Source organism: Hyla sarda, chromosome 2 (genome assembly GCF_029499605.1).
Source record: "Hyla sarda isolate aHylSar1 chromosome 2, aHylSar1.hap1, whole genome shotgun sequence".
Taxonomy (NCBI): Eukaryota; Metazoa; Chordata; class Amphibia; order Anura; family Hylidae; genus Hyla; species Hyla sarda.
In genome coordinates this window covers 76,705,248-76,730,860 of record NC_079190.1, presented here as the reverse complement: position 1 = coordinate 76,730,860, position 25,613 = coordinate 76,705,248, and the positions used below count along the sequence as shown (strand labels likewise).

At 45.9% G+C, this 25,613-nt stretch overlaps 1 protein-coding gene across 8 annotated transcripts in view; it reads right to left on the bottom strand.

Annotated features, from left to right (window-relative positions):
• The window catches only part of PRPF40B (pre-mRNA processing factor 40 homolog B), a 97,408-nt gene that overhangs the window by 49,577 nt on the left and 22,218 nt on the right, over window positions 1-25,613 (bottom strand). For all 8 annotated transcript variants that reach the window (XM_056562125.1, XM_056562126.1, XM_056562127.1 and 5 more), the window contains 5 exons: window positions 21,115-21,168; window positions 19,623-19,733; window positions 17,539-17,659; window positions 13,863-13,890; window positions 10,518-10,703 (listed from right to left, as the gene is read on the bottom strand). In XM_056562125.1, the coding sequence (XP_056418100.1) occupies window positions 10,518-10,703; window positions 13,863-13,890; window positions 17,539-17,659; window positions 19,623-19,733; window positions 21,115-21,168 (500 nt within the window). The remainder of the gene's footprint in view (window positions 1-10,517; window positions 10,704-13,862; window positions 13,891-17,538; window positions 17,660-19,622; window positions 19,734-21,114; window positions 21,169-25,613) is intronic.

Below are 25,613 nucleotides of genomic sequence, written 5' to 3'. Positions count from 1 at the left end.
TATGCAGATGACGCTCAGCTCTATACCTCTTTCTCTGATCTTAGTGTGTGGTACTATCATAACTCCCAGGCAGCAAGCCCACTGTCTTGGAGTTATGCTAGAATTGGATCTATCTTTCATTCAGTAGGTTCAATTCCTCTCATATTCTTGTCACCTGCACCTAAAGAAAATCTCCAGAATCCGCCCTTTTTTTCACCAATGAAACAGCTAAAAATCCCATTGTTGCTCTGATTCATTCTCGCCTTGACTATTGTAACTCTTTACTAATGGGCCTTCTCTTCTCTAAACTCTCTCCTCTTTAGTCCATCCTAAAAGCCGCACCCAGACCCATCTTCCTCTCCAGCCATTACACCAATGCCTTCCCTCGTATCATTCACTACACTGGTTTTTTTTTTTAAATTCGTTTTATTGAAAAGTAAATAACTGTAGACCACAGGCCCATTAAAGTGAACATGAAGCATATCCACAGTACATAGAAAAGGGTCATGAGACCATACATCAATTTACAGAATGCAAGCGACAGGATACTCCAGGTTACATCACATGGTAAACGTCGAAGTCATAAAACACTACCCAACTGAGGTAGGGAAACTGAAAACAAAATAGAACAAGAAGGCAAACATTCGCCAAAATTAGCAATCGTATACCATCCCGCGAGGAGCACCAATACTATCACTAGTTAGCGGTACCATCAAATAACCCATGATAAATAATCCCGAAAGGCACCCACGCATCCAAAGAGGTAGAAAGAGAATCGACAAACGTACACAGAAAGAGAAACGAAGGTTAGTAGAGACCACAGAGAGCAAGCATAGCATCAATGTATCTTACACTGTCCCAGAGGGGGTCACAGAATACGAGCATTGAGTCAAGGGAGAGGAACACCAACCCCCCCACACAGAATAAAATTTACCCGGGCACTTCCTATTTTTGTACACTATGTGTGAGAAAGGCAATGTAGCATTTACCATAGCCTTCCATTGAGTCAGGGTAGGAGAGCCGGGGTCCATCCATTTAAGAGCAATAGCCTTCCTGGCCAAGAACAGAGTTTCCCGCAAAAACGTACGTACGTGATGTGTCCATATCTCTTCATCTAAGATACCAAAAAGGCAGATCAAAGGATCAAGAGATAGGGAAGGTTGAGCCAGAGTAGCTAAAAAAGTGAGCACTGCATGCCAGAAAGCTGCGATATATGGGCAAGCCCAAATCAAATGCCAAAAGTCTGCCCTGGCAGCGCTACAACGATGACAAGCATCGGAGTCTGAACGACCCATTCTATTGAGCCTTAAAGGAGTGATATAACTATAGTGTATAATGTTCAATTGGATCAATTTATTATTCGCCGCCGGGGACACTAACATGTGGGAGGAAAAAATGTCCTCCCATACATCCTTAGTCAAATTAGGGATATGGGATTCCCAATGCCGGACCGCCGGTACTGGATTGCGGGAGTTCTTGGCCTGAATAAGGTGCGTGTACAGGATGGACACCAGCCCCCTGGGACCCTGTGACTTCAGAACCCCGATGAGGGGAAACGCCGATATCAATGGGCTCCCAATGGGGAACTGGGCATTCAGGGCGTGTCGGAGCTGGAGGTATTTAAAAAAACTGTTTCTGGGAAGAGCATGACTGGATTGCAACTGATCAAATGAACAGAGCACATTGTCACGATAAACATGCCCCAAGGTGAGCACCCCCGCGTTCTGCCAGAAGACTGGGTCCAGAGCATCGCTCACTTGAGGAAGTTGAGGATTATGCCATAGAGGGGTATCCTCAGCGATGTCAGTATATCCATATATCCCCTTAACAGCCCGCCACACCTTTATAGCCAGCTTATGAAGTTGGAGATAAGCTCTACCACCCAGGACAGGACTATCTAGCAGCATCCTAAGGGTCATTATCGGGACAGACCTAGCTAGGGACTGTTCGGAGTCCGGCACCACATCCCCAGAGATCCAGTGCCTAATATACCGAAGTTGACCGGCCAAATAATATAAATAAAAATCAGGGAGTGACATTCCCGCCGCCAACTTGGGGCGTTGTAACGTGGTTAGCCGAATTTTAGGTCTATTGGGGCCCCAAATAAATGGTGAAAGAAGGGAGTGAAGAGAATCAAAGAAGTGTCTAGGTACAGGCACTGAGGCATGCTCCAGCGCATAAAGGCACTTAGGTAAGACAATGAGTTTAATAAGATTGATTCGGCCAGCGACCGACAATGGGAGCGTGGTCCACACCCGGAACTTCGCTTTAACATAAGGAAGTAGAGTGAGTATGTTGGCGGACAGGTCAAGCAAAGGATCTCTGTGAATGTGCACCCCCAAATACTTAAATGAGGAAACCACCGGGAGGCCATTCATTACCGGGGGCCAATCCCTAGACAGAAGCGGCATCACTGCAGACTTAGTCCAGTTGATGAGTAGACCAGAGAAATACCCAAATCGGTCCATGAGTGTCATGACATAAGGTAGCATCAATGTAGGGTCAGAGAGGAATAACACCATATCATCGGCATAGAGGCCTATGCGCTCCTCCCGGCCCCCCGTAGACATACCTCGGAAGCCAGGATCCTGCCCAATGCGGAGGGCGAGGGGCTCCACTGCCACCGCAAACAGAAGCGGGGACAAGGGACACCCCTGACGTGTGCCCCGGCCGAGAGCAAATGGGGAGGAACACACACCATTCACCAGGATCTGGGCCTGCGGGCATCTGTACAGGAGGGACACCCATTTTCTAAAATTAGGACCAAAACCAAATTTAACAAGGGTAGACTGCAAATAACCCCATTCCACGGAATCAAAGGCCTTGGCGGCGTCCAGCGACGCCAAAGCCCAATCTCCCCCCAGAGCGTTACCCACCTGGACAGCCGCCTGTACCCTACGCATGTTATTGGATGTGGATTTGCCAGGCATAAAGCCGGATTGATCTGGGTGAATTATGGATAGGATTACCTTGTTCAATCGGTTAGCTAAAACTTTCGTAAGCACCTTATAATCCAGATTCAGCAGCGAAATGGGTCTGTAAGAACCGCACTCCACAGGATTTTTATCAGGTTTTAGGAGGACAACTATGGTTGCCTCATACATAGAGGCTGGTAGAATACCATCCTCAAATGCCCGTTCAAACATTGCAAGCAGGGAAGGAAGGAGCATGCCGGAATACCGCAAGTAAATCTCCAGTGGAAGGCCATCAGGGCCCGGAGATTTACCCTTAGTCATGTCCCCCATGGCATCCTGTATCTCCAGTAAGGAGAGGGGGGCCTCCAACATCATCCGATCACTATCCGATAGTACCCGAAAGTCAATACCGTCCAGGTAGGTGTCCAACTCCTCAGCACCATATTGCACCTGTGAAGAATAAAGATTAGAGTAGTATGTGGCAAAGCAACGCGCAATGTCCGCAACCCCCAACAGCTCGGACCCATCCGAGGCCACTATCTTAAGAATCGCAGGGGCAGAAGAGTTCTGCCTGACTATATGTGCTAACAGCTTACTAGATTGATTGCCATGTTCAAAGTAGAATTGTTTTGTGAAAAACAGCTTTCTATTGGCCTTCTCTGAGAGGTGCAGCATATATTGCCGCCCCGCACACAGCCATTCAACCTTATTAGCCTCGGATGAGTCCGCAACGTATCGGGCCTCCAACTCCGCACATCGTCCAGCCAGCTCCTCCTCCCGCCTAGACGCTGACTTTTTGAGAAAGGAGATAGTGGAGCGCAAACACCCCCTCAAATACGCTTTCAGTGTCTCCCATACCAGGGTGGGGGAACTCCCAGGGGAATTAGCCTCAAGAAAGACTCGAAGCTGGTCCGGAATACGGTCGCAGGGGCCTATCTGTTCCAGCCAGAAAGGGTGGATTTTCCACCTCCGCGGTGAACCAGGATCTACCATGGAGACATCAAGCATTAGGGGGGAATGGTCTGATATAGCCCGCGGTTCATAGGAAACCGCTGAAACTTGGGGAAGAAGGAGCGAGTTGCCACATGCAAGGTCAATCCTGGACAGCGCATTTCTGCCCAGAGTGTGACAAGAGTATTGCCTAGCCTGAGGGTACCTGGCCCTAAAAATGTCCACCCATCCAACCTCCTCCAAAAACAGCGATAAAGGGCCACCCCCAACTCCCGCCGGGATCCCCCTGGGGCTATGACGATCTAGGGACGGATTCGGTACCATGTTGAAGTCCCCCATACAGAGGACACGGGCAGAGGGATAACTAGCTGCGAATGTAACCGCCTTATGGAGTATATCCATAGAGGCGGGTTGTATATGAATAAGAAGACAAAAGGCACATTATTTAAAAATGCGTATACAAAGATAAAACGACCCTGTGAATCCTTACGTACTGTAACCGGGTCCCACCTCACTCTCCGACTAACCAGTAGGGAAACCCCCCTTGAGAAGGGCGTGTGATAGGAGTGCAAGGACCATTGGACCCAGGGTTTAGAAAACTGACCAGCTCTATCTGGAGTAAGATGTGTCTCCTGCAGTGCCACAATATGAGGCTGATACTTCCTAATATGGGAGAATATCATAGTGCGCTTGCGCGGGGTGCGTGCTCCTCTAACATTCCACGACATTATCTTAATATCAGCCATAAGAAGAGACAACACATAAAACAGCAGGGGGAGAGATAAAGACAGAGAAGACATACATGCCCCAGCCGGGGTGAGAAATACTGACAGGGATGCGCGGGACCATATATAGACCGTAGTACTGAAGTGGTTAGACACAAAACCCTACTAATAGGCGACCTCGCGGGTAGGTATCTTGGAGGCAAAATGAAACCCCAAACTAAGTAGGGGAACAGTAAATAAATCAAACAGTAAACATATTTATACCAGTGTTGCATAAGCATCAGTGGAGCAACAGCTCCATCTAGTGGGGAGAACCTGCTCATACATGCTAACAGTGGAGAACCCTGAGTATGTACATCAATCAGTAGGAGAATATTAGTCCAACTGGGACCCGAGAGAAGAAGTGGAGGAGAATACAGGAAGAAAGAAAAGAAAAGAAAAAAAAAAAACGAGGGGGGGGGGGGGAAGGGGAAAAGGAGGAAGAGAAAGGGAAGGAGAGAGGAAGGAGAGAGGAAGGAGAGAGAGGGGGGACGGGAGGGGGAAGAACAGGGGGTGGAGGGAGGGTCCTACGAAGGAGAGAAGGATAGGGGAAGCAGGAGAGAGAGAGAGGAAATAGAACATGAGAAACTCATATGATCAACAGTAAATCCCATCCCCTCCTCAAGAGATTGTCCACCCGCCACCCCGACCCCCCCCCACAAATGGAAAAATAAAAAATAAAAAAAAAATAAAAAAAGGGAAGAAAAAGGAAAAAAAAAACACAAAAAAAAAAAAAAAAAAAATTAAAAAATTAATAACCCCAGCAAACAGGAGTCACACAGCAAGGGACAGTCCAGGTAGTCGAGGAACAAAAGGCCTAAGGCACTAAAATGGGGGGGGGGGGGTTTGTTGGTTAGGAAGGGAGAATGGGAAGGGGGGGGGAAAAAATGGCACATCAGGGAGGGGAGAAGGAGACCAGATAAAGATCGCATACTAGTAGTCCAGCGGCCGACGTCCTCCAAGTCCGTGACTCAAAAAGTAAAAATAATAAAAAAAAGGGGAAAAAAATGAAAAAAAATGGACCGACCCAGGAAAAAGGGACAGGGTGACGTGGAAGGTAGACTGGAGAGGGACAGAGTAAATCCCTTCAGAGGGTCAGGGTAGGGCCCTCATGCAGTCCCGGAGGAACAGTCCTGAATCAGGGCACACAGCAGTCCAAAGTAAGCAACAGGATGGGGGCGAGGGAAGGGAGAGGTAAGGCCTGGGATCATCAGGAAGGCATTAGGTGCATGGGGAGAGTGGAGGGTCTGGGGAGACTAGGCTCCCGGGGAGGGGGGAAGAGGAAGCACAGTACCTTGAGCTCCGCAGAGGGGTCCAGGAGACCGGGGCCATACAGGGGGGTAGAGGTAAGGAGAGGGAGGGTAAAGGTCATGGCAGGAGGTCCTGTACCAGCATCTCCATCTCCCCACGTAATTCGGGGTCACCTACAGGATCCGGATCAACGTTGGCGCCGTAGCCAGTCATCCGCATCCTGCGGGGAAGTGAAGAAAATCGCCCGGTCACCATCCACGATTCTCAACCGGGCAGGGTATGCCATGGAATATGGTACCCCTCTCTCTCTCAGCCGCGCCTTGATAGAAGTAAACGAGGCCCTCTTGCGTTGAAGATCAGAGGAGAAGTCCGGGAAAATGGACACCTTTGCGTTCTGCACTATGATCTCCGGCAGCCGCCGGGCAGAGCGGAGGATCAAGTCCCGATCATTGCAGTTGAGAAACCTCGCCAATAGAGGACGAGGAGGTGCACCAGGGATCGGAGGCTTAGATGGTACTCTGTGTGCTCTCTCCACGGCGTAAGCAGCTGAGAATGGGGCATCCGGAAAAAGCTCTTTGATCCAGGACTCCACATAGGCCCCCGGGTTCTGACCCTCCGCCCGCTCAGGAAGACCGATCACTCTAATGTTATTCCGGCGCAGCCGGTTCTCGAGGTCGTCATTCTTCTGACGGGCCAAATCCAGCTGCTCCCGGACCTCGCGGAGTGAAGAGGGTAGAGGCTGTACCGTGTCTTCCAGGGCGGAGATGCGCGTCTCAGTCTCCGTCACCCGCTCCCTCAGGGTCTGAAAGTCCTGCCGTAGGAGGCCCACGTCCACCCTGACCTCTTCAAGCTTTCCGGTGAGAGAAGTGCGGCATGTCTGGATCGCCATCAGGAGGGTATCGCTCACCTCTCGAAGGGTAAGGTCAGTAGAATCTGCTCCCTCTTCACGATGTGGAGCCTCTCCTTCCTCCTCAGCCGCTGGTAGAACACGCGCCCCGGCCTGAGCGGCGCCATCTTGCCTGACAGCGCGGGCATAGTCCCGGAGCTTTTCCACGGCCGGTCGATCCTTGTTTCTCGTCGGGTCTTGTTTAGAGGCCATAATGCGGGTCCTCAGCCGAGTCTGTGGGGTCAGGGACTCCAGGATTCACCTCAGGATAAGTTAAATGCAGGTTCTAAGCGGGAGCACTCACAGCGTGCGACCGCTCATCTCAACCGCCAAGCCACGCCCCCATTCACTACACTGGTTACCTGTTCAGTCCAGAATACAGTACAAAATCCTTACTGTCACCCACAAAGCTCTCCAGTGCTGCACCTCCCTACATCTCCTCCCTCATCTCTGTCTACCATCCTTCACATGCTCTTCGCCCTGCTAATGATCTAACACGAACCTATCACTACTGTCTCCATGTGCCCTAAAGACACATCTCTTCAGGCAGGTGTATGACATTCCCTAACTAGTCTCCCCTACTATCATTCCCCAGTGTCTCCCTAAACTCTATGCACTTTAAACACTTGATTTATCTATTTTATAAAACATGGCTGTAACATTGAGTATACAATCACTTACTACCTTTTGTCTTCATCCCATTCCTCGCGAGCAGGACCCTTACACTTGAACAGTGTGTATTGTAATGTCTAATTTTGTCCTTATTTGTACCCCCAAAACTTAAAAGTGTTGCATAGTTTGTTGGCGTTATATAAATAATAATAATAATTATTATTATTAGCTGTTGCAAAACTACAACTCCCAGCATGGCTGTTTGTGCATGCTGGGAGTTGTAGTTTTGCAATAGCTGGAGGCACACTGGTTGGAAAACACTGGTTTACACAGACGCAGCAGCTCAACTATATGTTTCAAACATATATGAATAATGGCTAATGGGTTCTCCATAGTAATATTAGGGTGTTTAAAGTAATAATTTAGTAATCCAGATTAGGATTATGTCAAAATAGATGGACAGAATTCTAAAGCCACTGAGGAAGGGGCTAGTACACACTTGTCCATGCCCCGAAATGCGTTTGGCCTACCTACCCTGTCTGAACAAGGTGCTAAGGAAGGACTTTTTATTTAGGAACTTTATCTGGATTACTATCTGACCGCTATTAGATTGAAATTATTAGATTAAAATTCTGCCGCCACACTGTTCCAACTACCTCCATCTGTGTACCCTGCCAGTTACTACTCCAGCTGCCTCCATCTGTGTACCCTGCCAGGTACTACTCCAGCTGCCTCCATCTGTGTACCCTGTCAGTTACTACTCCAGCTGCCTCCATCTGTGTACCCTGCCAGGTACTACTCCAGCTGCCTCCATCTGTGTACCCTGTCAGTTACTACTCCAGCTGCCTCCATCTGTGTACCCTGCCAGGTACTACTCCAGCTGCCTCCATCTGTGTACCCTGTCAGTTACTACTCCAGCTGCCTCCATCTGTGTACCCTGCCAGGTACTACTCCAGCTGCCTCCATCTGTGTACCCTGTCAGTTACTACTCCAGCTGCCTCCATCTGTGTACCCTGTCAGTTACTACTCCAGCTGCCTCCATCTGTGTACCCTGCCAGGTACTACTCCAGCTGCCTCCATCTGTGTACCCTGCCAGGTACTACTCCAGCTGCCTCCATCTGTGTACCCTGTCAGTTACTACTCCAGCTGCCTCCATCTGTGTACCCTGCCAGGTACTACTACAGATGCCTCCATCTGTGTACCCTACCAGGTACTATTTCATATACCACCGCATGCCACTGTGTGTGCTTCCATCTGTGTACCCTGCCAGTTACTACTCCAGCTGCCTCCATCTGTGTACCCTGCCAGGTACTACTCCAGCTGCCTCCATCTGTGTACCCTGCCAGTTACTACTCCAGCTGCCTCCATCTGTGTACCCTGCCAGTTACTACTCCAGATGCCTCCATCTGTGTACCCTGCCAGTTACTACTCCAGCTGCCTCCATCTGTGTACCCTGCCAGGTACTACTCCAGCTGCCTCCATCTGTGTACCCTGCCAGGTACTACTCCAGCTGCCTCCATCTGTGTACCCTGCCAGTTACTACTCCAGCTGCCTCCATCTGTGTACCCTGCCAGTTACTACTCCAGATGCCTCCATCTGTGTACCCTGCCAGTTACTACTCCAGCTGCCACCATCTGTGTACCCTGCCAGGTACTACTCCAGCTGCCTCCATCTGTGTACCCTGCCAGGTACTACTCCAGCTGCCTCCATCTGTGTACCCTGTCAGTTACTACTCCAGCTGCCTCCATCTGTGTACCCTGCCAGGTACTACTCCAGATGCCTCCATCTGTGTACCCTGCCAGTTACTACTCCAGCTGACTCCATCTGTGTACCCTGCCAGGTACTACTCCAGCTGCCTCCATCTGTGTACCCTGCCAGTTACTACTCCAGCTGCCTCCATCTGTGTACCCTGCCAGTTACTACTCCAGCTGCCTCCATCTGTGTACCCTACCAGGTACTATTTCATATACCACCGCATGCCACTGTGTGTGCTTCCATCTGTGTACCCTGCCAGTTACTACTCCAGCTGCCTCCATCTGTGTACCCTGCCAGGTACTATTTCATAAACCACCACATGCCACTGTGTGTGCTTCCATCTGTGTACCCTGCCAGGTACTACTTTGCATACTACAGTGTGTCTCCAGCGCTTCAAAATCACTGGAGCTCTGCAGCTGCCGGCCGCAGCAGAAACAGCTTACCATCTACACGCGCCTGGTCTGGGGCACCTTGGCTGTATACTGTTCCGGCAGAGTTGCAATATTATTTACCGTTCACCGACAATTTTTACATACACCAGCAGAGCCTTTACAGAGTGGTGGACGGCGATTATTCAGGAAGCGGTGAGCGGTACATAGTACCATCTGTTATTCAGATACCGCATTATTGAATACGAACTGCTATTGAATGTGAATTGCGGTCAATCACTATTGCAGTTATGTATATTTATTCCGAAGTGTCCTTCCATACACACTGGACATTTTTCTTGTATCTTACAGGTTTCCCTTTTTTGTCCATTTATTATCAAGTATATATTTTTATGTTATTTTATGTTATATCATACGGGCCCTGTGAGAAATATTTATGTGTAAAAGTTATTTATAATAAAATGTATGCTTTCCAAACATCCATTGTACAACCTTTTTGGCTGAGGTATTTGAGGACTGGGAACTCTATTATTTTACAGATTAGGATTATACCTTTACGCAAACTTATCCCTTTGATACAGATAGGATTGTCAAACTGATTAAATAGTATTAGTCAGAGTACCAGGGGTTAAACATAGTGATATATCATTCTGGGAATTGTGTTAAAATGACTGTATTCTAAGTGTATTGCTCTACAATTGCTGTAAATAAAAATAACGTGTTGGCCGGTTTCGCGGTAATGCTAAGTAAAAGGGGTTTACCAATTCCGCCTTTCTCTGGAACTCAGTGCTCCAGCACATCAGACTCTCACCCACCACTGAAACCTATCAAAATCCAATCTAAAACCAACCTTTTCAAAATATCTCCAATAACCCTATATGGATAGCTTTATTTTCTGCTTTTATTTATTTGTAATTTTAGAACAGTGAGTGGTGGAAAAAAATAAGAGAAAAATGCACACCTTACTTGGGTATACTTACATACCAGTACACTGCTAACAGACCAATGACCTCACCTATTACTCAGTTCCTTCTGGTTAAATGTAGCATCATCTTGAGAAGTTTCTGTTTCGCCGGTGTCAGCTGGCTCTGGTATACTAGGTGGCAACATTGATACCTCCTCAGTTGGTGCCATCTCAGTGTCAGACAAAGCTGCAGTAGAGCGAGGACTGGAGGGCGCAGACTTATTTTCATGATCAATTCTATAATAATTTAAACAAAATCAGATTTAAATTATTGCTTATTATGTCATAACACTATTCACATTAGACAGATCAGGAAACAATAATCTTGAAGAAAAATGATAGTTTTTATAATATTAGTATAGTGTTCGTTCTGCTGTCCTTCTATTTTTAAAATGATTTAGCTGCATGTTTACACAGAAGTTGTTGAGCGCTACAGTGTTTTCTATATGGTGGTGATAAGTAATGGGGTTTGCATAAAGTTTTCAGGATTTAGAAACATGACCTCTTATAGCCAGTGCAAAAAAATCACATACAAAAGGATTGAATTGAAAAGGCTACATGTTGTAACAAGATAAATGAATATGCCACAGGGACATGTGAAAAGTTTTGATCGGTCAGGATCTCAGTGCTGGTCTAGAATTAGAACTAAAGGTGTACTTCCATGATGCAGAGGGCGGAAGAAAGTGCAGGGAGCAGAACAGGAAGGACCTTTTCTGCTCCCCCCGGCAAACCTTTAAACCAGGAGATTGAGCAAGCAGAAGCACATGCTTAAAGCTCTTCACTCCCCGGCTTGCCACAATTTCCGTTATAAGTCTATGGGTCTGTCTTAGGGTATGTTCACACTGAGGGTTTGGAGAGGAATTTCCACGAGTAATTCTGCTCGCTTATTCCTCTCCAAATCCTTCAGCAGTGAAAAATCCTTAGTATGTAATGAAAATTCTGCTCCTCAGTTCACATTGAGGAATTACCGCTAGCGGAATTCTGTCACTGAATTCCGTTCCGCATAAAGAATGAACATGTTCTTTCTTCATGCAGAATTCGCGTCGTAACTCCACACGTCCACGCAGAATTTGCGCGGAATTTGCAAGGAAATTGCACGGAATTCCTGCAGAATTTGCGCAAAATTTTTTTTTACACTGTCTCCTATGCCGCGCTGAACTCTGCACTGATTTCTGTGCAGAATTCCGCGCTCATTTCTGAGCGGATTTGTTCAGCGCAAATTCCTCACACATATTTGTCAGTGTGAACATACCCTTAAAAAGCTGGGGGGAGGTTGCTTAAGCGTGCGCTTCTCTCGGCTCGTCCTTCTGCTCAGTAAGGGTCTTAGAACTGAGATCTTGTTCGATCAAAACTTTTGACATGCCCTATATGACATATATTCTATGACATATCTACTTCGGGGAAGTTTTATTAATAAATTAATAAACTACTAAACTACACTGCTCAAAAAAAAAAGGGAACACTAGGATAACCCATCCTAGATCTGGATGAATGAACTAATCGTATGAAATACTTTCGTCTTTACATAGATGAATGTGCTGACAACAAAATCACACAAAAATTATTAATGGAAATAAAATGTATCAACCCATGGAGGTCTGGATATGGAGTCACACTCAAAATCAAAGTGGAAAACCACACTACAGGCTGACGAAGGGTCACGTGACCTGAAACGCGTCACCCGGTCGTCGTCTTCCCGGGGTGCCGGTATGTGTGTAAATCCTGTTCCTTGCTTTTACCTCGAATAAACCTGAAGATCCAGTGCTTGCTCCTGCCTTCTTTTCTACTTCTTTTTGCTAAAGTTAATAAAGTTACATGTGTTCCAAAGTGGTGCCAAAAGTGTAAATCTCACAAAAAAGCAGCCCACATACAGCTACCTCAGTGGAAAAGTAAATGTAATACACTATGAGGCAACACACAAATGAAAACATTTCTGCTGTCCTTAAAGGGAAACCCTTTATCAGCATCACCCGCACTAACTTGAATGAATATACAGGGTAATAGTGAGAGTGATGCTGAATAAAATGCATTTTACCTGAAAAAAATCAGTTCAGCTGTTACCAAGCAATCTGAATTTTGTTTTATATGCAAATTTTATTTTCTGAGCAATGGAGGCGGTCTTCAGCTAGGAGACGCATTTCTCAAAAGGGAAGTGACCACCTCTGTGGCTCAAAAAATGAAATTTGCATAGAAATAAAAATAAAGATTGCTGTGGAAAAGCTAAACAGATTTTTGCAGGTAAAATGCATTTTAATCAGCATCACAGACACTATTACCCTGTGTATTCAAGTTAGTGCAGGTGATGCTGCTGTCAATTTCCCCTAAATACCATGATAGGCATAACTCTTAGGGTACGTTCACACGAGCGGATTTTCGCAGCATATTTCGCTGCGGATCCGCTGGTGAAGGCCCGCTCTATGCTGTCTTTACATGTGCCTGCACACTGCGATGTGCGAGACACAGCATACTCCTACATCGCGGGAGCTCTCTGCCTAGCTCAGAACAGGGAGAGCGGCCACGATGTGCAAGTACGCCGCGCACATCGCTGCAGTGTATCTGCTCGTCGCGGCGTATTGTCGCTACGAGCAGACACATGTAAAGGCAGCATAGAGCGGGCCTTCACCAGCAGATCCGCAGCGTAAAATACACTGTAAATCCGTTCGTGTGAACGTACCCTTAAAGGGGCACTCCGGTGGAAAACCTTGTTTAGTTTGTAGAACAGAGATTGTCTCTTATAAAAGTTCCTCTTAACCCCTTAAAGGGGTACTGGGGTGGGAAACAATTTTAAATCAACTGGTACCAGAAAGTTAAACAGATTTGTAAATTTCTTCTATTTAAAAATCGTAATCCTTCAAGTACTTATCAGCTGCTGTATACTACAGAGGAAGTTGCATTTCTTTCCAGAGTTCTTTCCAGTCTGACCACAGTGCTCTCTGCTGACACCTCTGTCCATGTCAGGAACTGTCCATAGTACAAGAAAATCCCCATAGCAAATCTCTCCTGCTCTGGACAGTTCCTGATACGGACAGAGGTGTCAGCAGAGAGCACTGTGGTCAGACTGAAAAGAACTCTGGAAAGAAATGCCACTTCCTCTGTAGTATACAGCAGCTGATAAGTACTGGAAGGATTAAGATTTTTAAATAGAAGTAACTTACAAATCTGTTTAACTTTCTGGCACCAGTTGATTTAACAAAAATTGTTTCCCACCACAGAACCCCCTTAAGGGGTTAAGAGGAACTTTTATAAGAGACAATCTCTGTTCTACAAACTAAACAACAAATATTCCACAATTCGTAAATTAAATTAGTTTTACAAAATATTTCATTAATGCAATCATAAACGTGTTATAAGGAACTGCATATAAGCAAATTCATCTGTTTTATATTTGTAACTCACCCAGCTTCTTCCTCTTGTTTTATTAACACTGCAAAATAAAACACAGAAGATGTATGAGCGTATGTCTCCTATGCATAGTTCATATAACCAGACCTTTTGTGTCTCATAATTTTATGATCTTTAAAGGGGTACTACACTACTTTTGCCCTACTAATCATATGCCCTATCCACAGGGGTCGACATGCCCCTCAATGCATCTCTATGGAGTTTATTGCGTTTATGTATCTCAGGCTCTCCAATAAAGATGTGCACAAGAGCAGCTGTTCGGGAGATTGCGGGGGGGTCCCAGTGGTCTGACCCAGCGCAATCAGACACTTATCTCCTATCTTGTGGATAGAGGATAAGTGTTAAAATGGTGAATAACCCCTTTGAGCCAAACCTGTTTGTCAAACAATGTAAAATACCATCATCTTGAAATCATCAGTCTAGGCACTACTAGCTGTTTTTACCTTGTTCCTCAAATCTTTCAGGGTCATGTATTTAAATTATGGTGGGAGATGATGCATCTGCTCAGCATTGCTCTGCTACCTTATGCTTGTGCCGATAAAGCAAAACGAAAAGGCAGTGGAAACAATGTGTTAATTAATGAACCATAGCACTAATATGCTAGTTCATTTCAGAAACACTACTCTCTCCAATGAAAGTAATTGCTCTCCGCCCCACCTGCCCTGTGTGCAACGTCTCTACCCATCTATGTACAGGGAGAGGCACATCAGGGATGGTATGGCGGAGAAGAGCCTTGATTACTTTTTTTATACCATGATTTGTCTGAAACGCCCAAGTGTTTTTGTGTAAATCAAGGTGTTCCAGGATTCCGCTCCCAGTTTCTGTTTTATGCTACGCGAGCTTTGGGAAGACACAAACAGGTGACAAGTTCCCTTTCATGCAGATCTACAGCATTTTCAACAAATTTGCAACACTGAGGATTTTATGTTTTTTTACATAGACTTTCAGGTCAATAGGAAAAATCCAAAAGATTTCAACACCAACATTGAGGTGCTGTGGATTTCAATTTCACAAATTTTTTTTTTTTTTTTAATTCTCACCCACTTCACTTGTTCTTTAAATTCTCCACTAAATATGCTATATGTGACCAAATACTAAGAAAAAGTGCTAATGACAAGAACTTATTGAAGAGTTTACATGTACACTGCTCAAAAAAATTAAGGGAACACTAAGATAACACATCCTAGATCTGAGAATGAACTAATCGTATGAAATACTTTCATCTTTACATAGTTGAATGTGCGGACAACAAAATCCCACAAAAATTATCAATAGAAATCAAATTTATCAACCCATGGAGGTCTGGATATGGAGTCACACTAAAAATCAAAGTGGAAAACCACACTACAGGCTGATCCAACTTCATGTAATGTCCTTAAAACAAGTCAAAATGAGGCTCAGTAGTGTGTGTGTGTGGCCTCCACGTGCCCGTATGACCTCCCTACAACGCCTGGGCATGCTCCTGATGAGGTGGCAGATGGTCTCCTGAGGGATGTCCTCCCAGACCTGGACTAAAGCATCTGCCAACTCCTGGACAGTCTGTGGTGCAACGTGGCGTTGGTGGATGGAGCGAGACGTGATGTCCTAGATGTGCTCAATCGGATTCAGGTCTGGGGAATGGACGGGCCAGTCCATAGCATCAATGCCTTCCTCTTGCAGGAACTGCTGACACACTCAAGCCACATGAGGTCTAGAATTGTCTTGCATTAGGAGGAACCCATGGCCAACCGCACCAGCATATGGTCTCACAAGGAGTCTGAGGATCTCATCTTGGTACCTAATGGAATTCAGGCTATCTCTGGCAAGCACATGGAGGGCTGTGCGCCCCCCCCAAAGAAATGCCACCCCACACCATTACTGACCCACCGCCATACAGGTCATGCTGGAGGATGTTGCAGGCAGCAGAACGTTCTCCATGGCGTCTTCAGACTTTATCACATCTGTCACATGTGCTCAGTGTGAACCTGCTTTCATCTGTGAAGTGCACAGGGCACCAGTGGCAAATTTGCCAATCTTTGTGTTCTCTGGCAAATGGCAAACATCCTGCACTGTGTTGGGCTGTCAGCACAACCCCCACCTGTGGACGTCGGGCCCTCATACCACCCTCGTGGAGTCTGTTTCTGACCGTTTGAGTGGACACATGCACATTTGTGGCCTGCTGGAGGTCATTTTGCAGGGCTCTGGCAGTGCTCCTCCTGCTCCTCCTTACACAAAGGCGGAGGTAGCGGTCCTGCTGCTGGGTTGTTGCCCTCTTATGGCTTCCTCCACATCTCCTGATGTACTGGCCTGTCTCCTGGTAGCACCTCCATTCTCTGGACACTACGCTAACAGACACAGCAAACCTCCTTGCCACAGATCCAATTGATGTGCCATCCTGGATGAGCTGCACTACCTGAGCCACTTGTGTGGGGTGAAGACTCCGTCTCATGCTACCACTAGAGTGAAAGCACCGCCACCATTCAAAAGTGTCAAAAAAAAGCAAAAATAAGTGATATGAAAAATGTGCAAAATGTGGGTTAATAGTTTCAGATATTGAATTGTTGATGGTAACAATTAATTGGTTAAAACTCCAAGAGCTACTGCTACCCTAATAGATAGCAGGTGCAGAGCTTGCTAACCCTACAACTTCCGACGCGTTTCCCCTGTTGAGCTGATATGTTTGAGGGAAAAATAGCCTCAGATGACGGGGGACTGGTACCTTAATTAAAGCCAATAGATTAAATTAAATTAAAGGGACATAATGGTAGATACTCACTAATATTATGAATATAGTACAAATGGTATAGGTGTGTGCAGTACAATAGCAGTAGGTAACAGTCAGTAATTACGATATGAACACAGTCTGACCATCAATTTGGAGGGGTAAAAGAGTGTATAGTGGTAAGAAGATAAATCCCCAACCAGAATTGCGCTGCATAAACACAACCTACATAGCCTGATCCTCAGTGTAGCAAAATATAACCCAGCAACACAAAGGTATAATAGTCTGAGAAAAAAGAAAGACCTGGCTACTTCACACAGCACATATAAAGCAACATTGTAGCCAAAGCAAGGCAAACAAAAATAGGTCCCCGGTATATAGCAATGATAATGCTGCTAATGGACATAGTATAGTAGCCTAGTCATGATCAGAGATAGGTTTAAATGTCCCTTGGTATGGTTCTAGGATAAGGTACTTAGCTAGAAAGCAGCAGGGAGATACTGGCTCAATGGTCTTCAGAATCGCACTGTGTGTAAGGCGTCCCTCAAATGGATGGCAGTATGGCTGGAATAGCGCTGGTCAGTTGCTTTGAGGTCAATATAGTTTACCATTTTGATCTTTGGTGCCTTTTTTAAATGTTATTAAATAAACATTATGTTTTATCTATCCTAAAAGGTAATTTTTGAGCATCTGTGACTTGTCAAGCGGGGTTCCGAGTATGGTCCCTTACCTTGAGAGTATAATTATCCTTTGTGGGAAGCTAGACTTGCCTATTCTGTGATTTATGTTTACCATGTATGCAGAATGCCATGTTACCAATGCATGCTAGAAACTATTTTTTAGATTACCTAATGGTTGCAGTCAATTCCATACAGGTAAAGAGTTGCTTTACAGAATCAAGTATATCATGGGAGTCATGTATGTAAGAATCAATATTTGCAGTCCACCACATTTCTACACATTTCTTACCTTCTAATTCTTCTAAATCTTTGGGTTTGGTCCAGCGTGACTCCTTGGTCTTGGAGTTGTAATAATACGGTTTGCCTGTATCGGATTTATACTCCTTCCAGCAACACTGCGAGAGAAGAAGCTGTAAAGGAAATGCAAATACATCATCTGTTACATTCATATACCTCACACAGACATGAAACCCTTTGATGGTTATTATACAGTCTGGTTGTATATACTGTACTGTTAAATCTTACGAATGTAAACAATGCTTACTGAGCACATTCCTGCACTATAATCATTTTTTCTATACAACTAGAAGTGGCACGCTTTAGACTAATGCACTGAAGAAAATGCATTAAGAGGCACAATCTCACTGTTTGTACACCAGAATTTGAAATCTATACTAGCTATGAGCTGGTGGCTCTACCAGGAAATATCTATATTCTAATTCCAATGAATACCCAGCAAATGTATAACTTCTCAAGATGAGGGAAAGGTTAAGAAAGTAGAAGAGAAGGGAAAGCAAAAGAAAATTATGTGATAACTGTGTAAGAATATGCTACATGCAATTACAGGATGTCACTGAAGGTAACCACGCTCAGAAGAGCAGATGCCAAACCTGCAACGAATGTGTTGGTGTTGTCTTTATTTACCGATACCGATTAAGCCGATATTGTTGAAGAAAAAAGAATTGGGCATACTGAATTTTAAAACCCAATGCTTTTGTATTTAAAGGGGATGCGTCATCAGAAAATGGCCTATTGCTTAAATTAAGTTTTTATGTTAAATGTATTATTAAGGATCATTGCCATTTTTCTTTCTATATTTTAAAGTAATCCAGAAATCTTGCAGATTACATTCCGGTCACTAGGACTGAAAATTAAATGGCCACTGTCAGATCCAAAAACTTTTTATATGTTGACCTTTTTTAATTTGGTTGTTTATACATTTTTGAATATAAAAAAAAAAGAAAACGGCCTCTGAAAATCCCACCACTAGGGGTCCCCATACCTACTGAGACACTAACCAGTCCAGCATTAGCTTGTCCATGAAAAATGGACAAGAGATGACTCATGGACAAAGCTGCATGAGCAGACACACCAATCCCCTCTCACCAACACAGCCCCTTTGCCTGAGAGGATTTCTTATTATCACAGACAGATGATGTTTACACCTCCACCTCCTACTTCCTGAGGAATAACCTTTGCAAAGGTCACAGAGCATGTCCAGAAACCTTTCCCATTCATGTCAAAATTAACAGCTCCTGTCTATTGTTGCCTATGTTTATGGGGCTTTCTGTAAAGCATCTCTAAAAGCTGTTTAAGGGGGTTATCCAGGTTTTATTTACTTAACCCTATTGTGCCTGTGATGACAAGTTATGTCTTAAGTGCTTTACTTGCCTAACATATGTGGGGTGAATCAATCCCTTTTTTGTGATTTCATGGTCCCCCCAGGTTCAGCATTTCTCCGGTCTTTGGATACTTTTGTCTTGAGCCTTTTTCAGGATCCTGTTCGGCTTGAGACAACACCTGATCACAGGGGCAGCGGCATATACAGCTGGACTGCACAGATCAGTGGGCTGGCTTGTCAGAGAAGACAAGAAGAAGCCAAGCCCCCTGTGATCTGCTCTTTAAGAGAAATAAACTTCCACTAGGGTAGCTATTTCCCCCTTATTCTCACTGAAATTACGTGGATGCTTTGCCACAGTTAGTGAAGGGGTATGGGCACCATCAAGGAGGCCAAATATATAAAATAACTGTTGCCCAACAGTTCATTCTTCTGATTCCTCAAAATCAGACATACTTGGCTGAACTCCTCCAACACACTAAACCACCAGAGAGGTATGAGATCAGTTTGTGTTTTTTGTTTTCATTCATATTTGTCTAAACATGTGTGCATCTTATATTCTGAAAATTGCAGTTACATTTTCAATTTCAAGAATATTTGCGTAAACCTAGAGTGCCCCCTTTACGTCCACAACATGATAATCGCTCTCCTGCAGGTAGCTATGGACTGGCTACAAACCAAGCAAACCACATGCCTTTTTATCACTGGCTTTATATGTCCTATATTACCTATTTACCTAGAAGTTAAGTTCTTACCTCTGTTTTGGATTTTAGCTCATCTGGCTTCTCCCAGGTGGACTGCTTGGTTTCAGTGTTGTAGTAGTAGGTACGCCCATCTGGAGCTTTGTGCTCAGTCCATAGAGACTTCTGTGGAACAAAAAATAAATTCAGAAAACAAAATTTATTTCTTACAAATACGTTAGTCACCATGCTGCCCTATGTAAGTCTCAGGTTATGTAAGAGCAAACTATTCACAGAATGCTAAGGTTCAAGCAAAGGTAATACTTGGATGGGGTGAGGTGTGGTAAGTACAGGAGGGGGGATTGGATGGGCTGAGGGAGGTAAGTACAGGAGGGGGGATTGGATGGGGTGAGGGAGGTAAGAACACAGGAGACTGGACAGGGTGAGAGAGGTAAGTACAGGGTGGGGAGATTAGATGAGGACAGGGAGGCAAGAACAAGAGGGGATTGGATGGGGTGAGGGAGGTAAGTACAGGGGGGGGGATTGAATGAGGTAAGTACAGGCATTTTATGCTTTTTTTCAGGCAGCCTGGACATATTTATTTAAGAAAACATTTTCCTGGACAACCCCATGAAAGGGGTACTCTGGTGGAAAAAATTTTTTTTTAGCAACTGGTGCCAGAAAGTTAAACAGATTTGTAAATTACTTCTATTAAAAAATCTTAATCCTTCCAGTACTTATTAGCTGCTGAATGTTACAGAGGAAATTCCTTTCTTTTTGGAACACTGATGACATCATGAACACAGTGCTCTCTGCTGACATCTCTGTCCATTTTAGCAACTATGCATAGCAGATGTATGCTAAGGGCAGCATGGTGGCTCAGTGGTTAGCACTGCTGCCTTGCAGTGCTGGGGACTTGGGTTCAAATCCCATTAAGGACAACAATAAATAAAGCGTTACTATTATTATAATAACAACAGCAGAGAGAACTGTGGTCGTGATGTCATCATTCCAAAAAGAAAAGAATTTCCTCTGTAGTATTCAGCAGCTAATAAGTAGAGGAAGGATTAAGATTTTTCAATAGAAGTAATTTACAAATATGTTTAACTTTCTGCCACCAGTTGATTTAAAAGAAAAAAGGTTTTCACTGGAGTACCCCTTTAAGCATTGGTTAGTTTGTTATTTTATTGTATTTAAGGCCTTTTTAAACTTTTTTTAAAATGAATAACCCCTTTGGGTCTATTCACATGTATATTATCCTGCACATATTTGAAGCTGCAGATTTTATGCTGTAGATTTTAATGTAAACTAAATGACTGAACACAGCTTCAAATCTGCAGCTTCAAATCCTGTGCATCAAATATGGGCAGGATACTGTACGGGTGAAGATACCCTTGGCATGGGGTCACACCTAGCGTATATGGTCCGTATTTTCTGCTGGATAGTTTTCTACCCATTGAAGTTAATGGGTAGCAAAATATCTGCAAAACATATGCAACAAAATAAGCACATTATATGCTACGTGGGACCCTATTCTTAAAGTAGAATTAATATTGAGGTAGAGAACCTTTAATGGAATGTCTTGAGAGGGTGAAATTTCTTCTGCAACAGTATTCCGTGTCTGTAAATACACAATAGAACATAATAGAATATAACATACTGTTATCTTTAGAATATAAATTCAGGGGGAGATGTATCACTCTGTCTTATACTAAGAGTCTATGCTATGGGCAACCAACCTCCTCCCCATGTCTATAATTCAGTGTTTTTTCCAAACAGTGTGTCTCAAGCTGTTGCAAAACTACAACTCCCAGCATGCCCGGACAACCATTGGCTGTCCGGGCATGCTGGGACTTGTAGTTTCGCAACAGCTGGAGACACACTGGTCTAGTCATACAAAACCTTAAATTGCAGATTAAAGAATTATGAAAATAGAATACCTACATGTAGTTTAGAGCCTTAAATCTCATAAACTCAATCATAAAGTTCTTAGGCCAACACAACTCCCATCTTCATCTCAGGCATATGTTGTTATATCATAAAATAGGTGCTCAAACATATACTATGGTGTGCCATCAGCATTGACACAGCCTTCAATAGACCACTTATTAACAATGTAAACTACCTATTAACTACTTATGACTATGCTTCATCTGCTGTTGCAGTATATACTTTTTTTTATTAAAAGTTTTATAAAAGGGAACAATAAATACAACAAGGAACAAAGTTAGAAAGTTTAAAGGAGATATCTCATGCAAAAAAAGTTAGGGGATAGGGGATAAGTTTTAGATTGCGGGGGGTTCCAACCGCTGATGTCCCCAAGATCTCTTGTATGGAGCCCTGGCTTTCCCCTGTGGTGCTTTACCTCCATATATATCTATGGGAGAGCTGTTTGGCTATCTTTGGCTCTCTCATTGAGATATACAGTGACCGCCCCCCCCCCCCCAACCTACGATGGCCCCGACATAAGATAATTTCAACATGCGATGGCCTCTCAGAGCCCATCGCATGTTGAAGGCAGCATCAACATACAATGCTTTTGTATGTTGGGGCCATCGCATAAACGGCTATCTGGCAGCGCTTACTGCTTCAGCTGCTGCCGGATAGCCGTTTACAGTGCCCCGTGTGCTCCGGTGTTGGTCTCCTACCTGTCCTCTATGCTCCGGAGCGTCCTCTTCACGATCCCCTGCATCACCGGCGCTCTCCATCGTCATCATCACGTCGCCACGCACGCCGTCCCGCCATCCAATAGGAGCGACGTGTGTATGGACGTGATGGCGGCGACGTGAGAGCGACAATCCAGGAGAAGCAGAGACGTCCAGGTTGTTGGGGACACCACGGGGACGCGGCGACAGTGATGGAGGACAACATCCAGGGCAGCGGCGACGAGCGGTGACGGTCCGGAGCGGTGGGGACAGGCGAGTATAACTTTCTATACTTTACATTGCACGGATCCCTCAACATACGATGGTTTCAACAAACGATGGTTCATTTGGAACAGATTACCATTGTATGTTGAGGGACCACTGTATGGCGGGGGCGTAGCAGCCCCTGCTTCGCGCGGGGGTCGTGACCCACCACTCCAGGGGAAAGCCAGGGCTCCATACATAACACCTAGCGTTCGGACCCCCGGCGATCGAAAACTTATCCCATATACTGCAGATAGTGGATACGTTTTTTTCCATGAGACTACTCCTTTAAGGTTAAGATTATTTAATCAAATAAGGAAGGAAAAAGTAGATTTTTTATGCTTATCGTAAAATCTCTTTCGTCGGCCCTTCCTGGCAGGATATACCCCCCCCCCCCTACATGCTCTGAGCTAATCAGTTTAGTCCCAAAGCAGTAGGAGAGGACCTACAGGGAAAGAAAAAACAGCAACTGTCCGAGGGAACCACAGACAAAAAACACCGAACCAAGCCCTGGACAGACAACTGAACCACAGACACCAGAACAACTGGGTGGGTGCTGAGTCCTCCAATGGTTCCTCCGAGAAAGCTTTTTTACGGTAAGCATAAAAAAAATCTACTTTTCTAGGATGGCTCCATTGGGGGACACAAAGAACGTGGGACGTACCAAAGCAGTCCCCGAGGTGGGAGAGAACCCAAGCAACTCAGGTGGAAGGCTGGGCCACAGCCACCTGCAACACCTTATGACCCAAGCCGGCATAAGCAGACGCAAAAGTGTGCACCTGGTAAAAATCTGTAAAAGTGTACAAGGATGACCAGGTGGCCGCCTTACAGACTTGCAAAGCTGAAGCCCTATTGCAAAGAGCCCAGGAGGCCCCAACAGATCGAGTGTAATGAGCTGATACCCGGAAAGGTGGAGCCCCTTACGAAGACCTTCCGGAAGCACAAAGAAAAGAGTCACACTGACAAAAAGATGAAGTGATCGAGAGGTAGGTCCGAACTGCCCGAACCACGTCAAGAGATAGTGAAGCAAACGCTCCCTGGGATGGGACGGAGCTGGGCAGAAGGACGGGAAGAAGATATCCTCATTTAGGTGAAAAGAGGAGACCACCTTAGGAAAAAAGGTCAGGATCGGTCGGAAAACGACCTTGTCCAGGTATAGGACCAAGTAGGGGGAACGGCAGGAGAGAGCCGCTAGCTCTGAAACTCTCTGGATGGAAGTGACCACAATGAGAAAGGCCACTTTCCAGAAAAGGACATGAAGAGGAATGTCCAGGAGAGGTTCAAAGGGAGCACCTTGTGAGGCACTGAGAACCAGATTCAGATCCCATGGGGGAGTAGGGGATCTATACGGCAGAGCCGCATGAGCTACACCTTGCAGAAAAGTGCGGATGTGTGGATCGGACACCAGGGGGCGCTGAAAGAGAATGGAGAGAGCCGACACCTGACCCTTAAGGCAACTGAGAGCCAAATGTTGCTCCAGTCCAGATTGTAAAAAGGAAAGAAGGCGCGGAAGGGAGAAGACAACTGGAGAGAATGATTGAGATTCACACCAGCGAAAGTAAGACTGCCAAGTACAGTGATAAATCTTTGCAGAGGAGGGCTTATGAGCCCTGTGGCCCTCAGAACCGCGGTTTCAACCGCCACGCCGTCAAATGCAGCAACAGTAAATTGGGGTGGCAAAGGGGACCCTGAGAGAGCAGGTCATAATGAACTGGGAGACACACTGGCACGTCAGCCACTAAGCAAATTACGTCGGTGTACCACGCTCGTCTGGGCCATTCCTGAGCCATGAGAATGGCGGAGATGCCCTCTGCTTTGAGGAAGAGGAGGGAAGAGATAGGGGTGGACGAAGTGGGACCAGGGGATCAATGAGGTGGCCAGAGCCCGAGGATCGCGGGACTTCGCGACGAAGCGAGGAACTTTCTGGTTGTGGCAAGACATGAATAGGTCTACGTCCGGAGTCCCCCAGAGGTTGCAGATTTCTGCGAACACCTCCAGATGAAGAGACCACTCGCCGGGGTCGGCAGATGAGTAGCTGAGGAAGTCCGCCTCCCAATTGTCCACCCCCGGAATGTGAATCGCTGAGATGGAGGGAACTCTGAGTTCTGCCCAGAGCAGGATCCTGGAGACCTCGCACATCATTGCGGAGCTGTGAGTGCTGCCCTGGCGATTGATATACGCCACAGCCGTGGAGTTGTCTGACTGGACACGAACAGGACGGTTCTGGAGAAGTTGCTCCCAATGTAGGAGGCAAAGGTAAATTGCCAGGAGTTCCAGAATGTTGATGGGAAGAAGAGTTTCCTGAGAGCTTCCGTCCGATCCTGGAAAACTCCCCCCCAACCGCTGAGACTGGTGTCCGTCATGATGACCTGTCAGTGAGGGGCAGGAAGGACTGTCCCTGCCAAAGAAGAGGGGACTGGAGCCGCCACCATCTGACCCAGGACTTCCATGCAGAATCGAATGGAAACCAAAATAGGACGACGGAGAAGACGAACACCTGATGACAGAGAGCGGCCCTTGTCCGGCAAGAGCCGGACCCGGGCAGCCGCGGTGTCGAACTGGAGCCCCAAAAAGATCACGGACTGAGTGGGAGTCAGATTGGACTTTCCCTGGTTGATCACCCAGCCGAAATGAGACAAGGTCTGTAGAATGAGGCTCTCCTGATTCTGGTTCCTGATTGGAGTCTTGATCAGGAGATCGTCCAGGTAAGGAGGCCGCACCCGCCAATGGTAGAGTAGTCGATTTTGACAGATGGGAAACCGGAGGATCCAAAGCAGGCGGTGTTGACCATTTTGCAATTAGGTCCTGGGCAAAGGGAAACTGCACCTGAACCTTCTTAGACCCTTGAAAGCGTTTGTCTGGATGCTTCCATGCAGCTGCCATCAAGGTGTCAAATTAAGCATGAGAGCTGAATACCTTAGGAGAGCGACGGGAGCGATGGAAGGAAACTTCTGGAGCTGGATCCGAAGTTCCGGGGTCCTCTAGGTTAAAGGTGTCCCTGATGGCTTACACCAAGCTGTCCACCATGTCGGACACGTTGGTTCGGTCCTCTGGATCAGAGGCAGAACTTGAAGCCTCATCTTCCAGCTCCCCAGGAGAATGGGAGCGGGTGGAGGTAGCCTTAGATGAAAGCTAGGCGGACCTGGCACGTAGACCT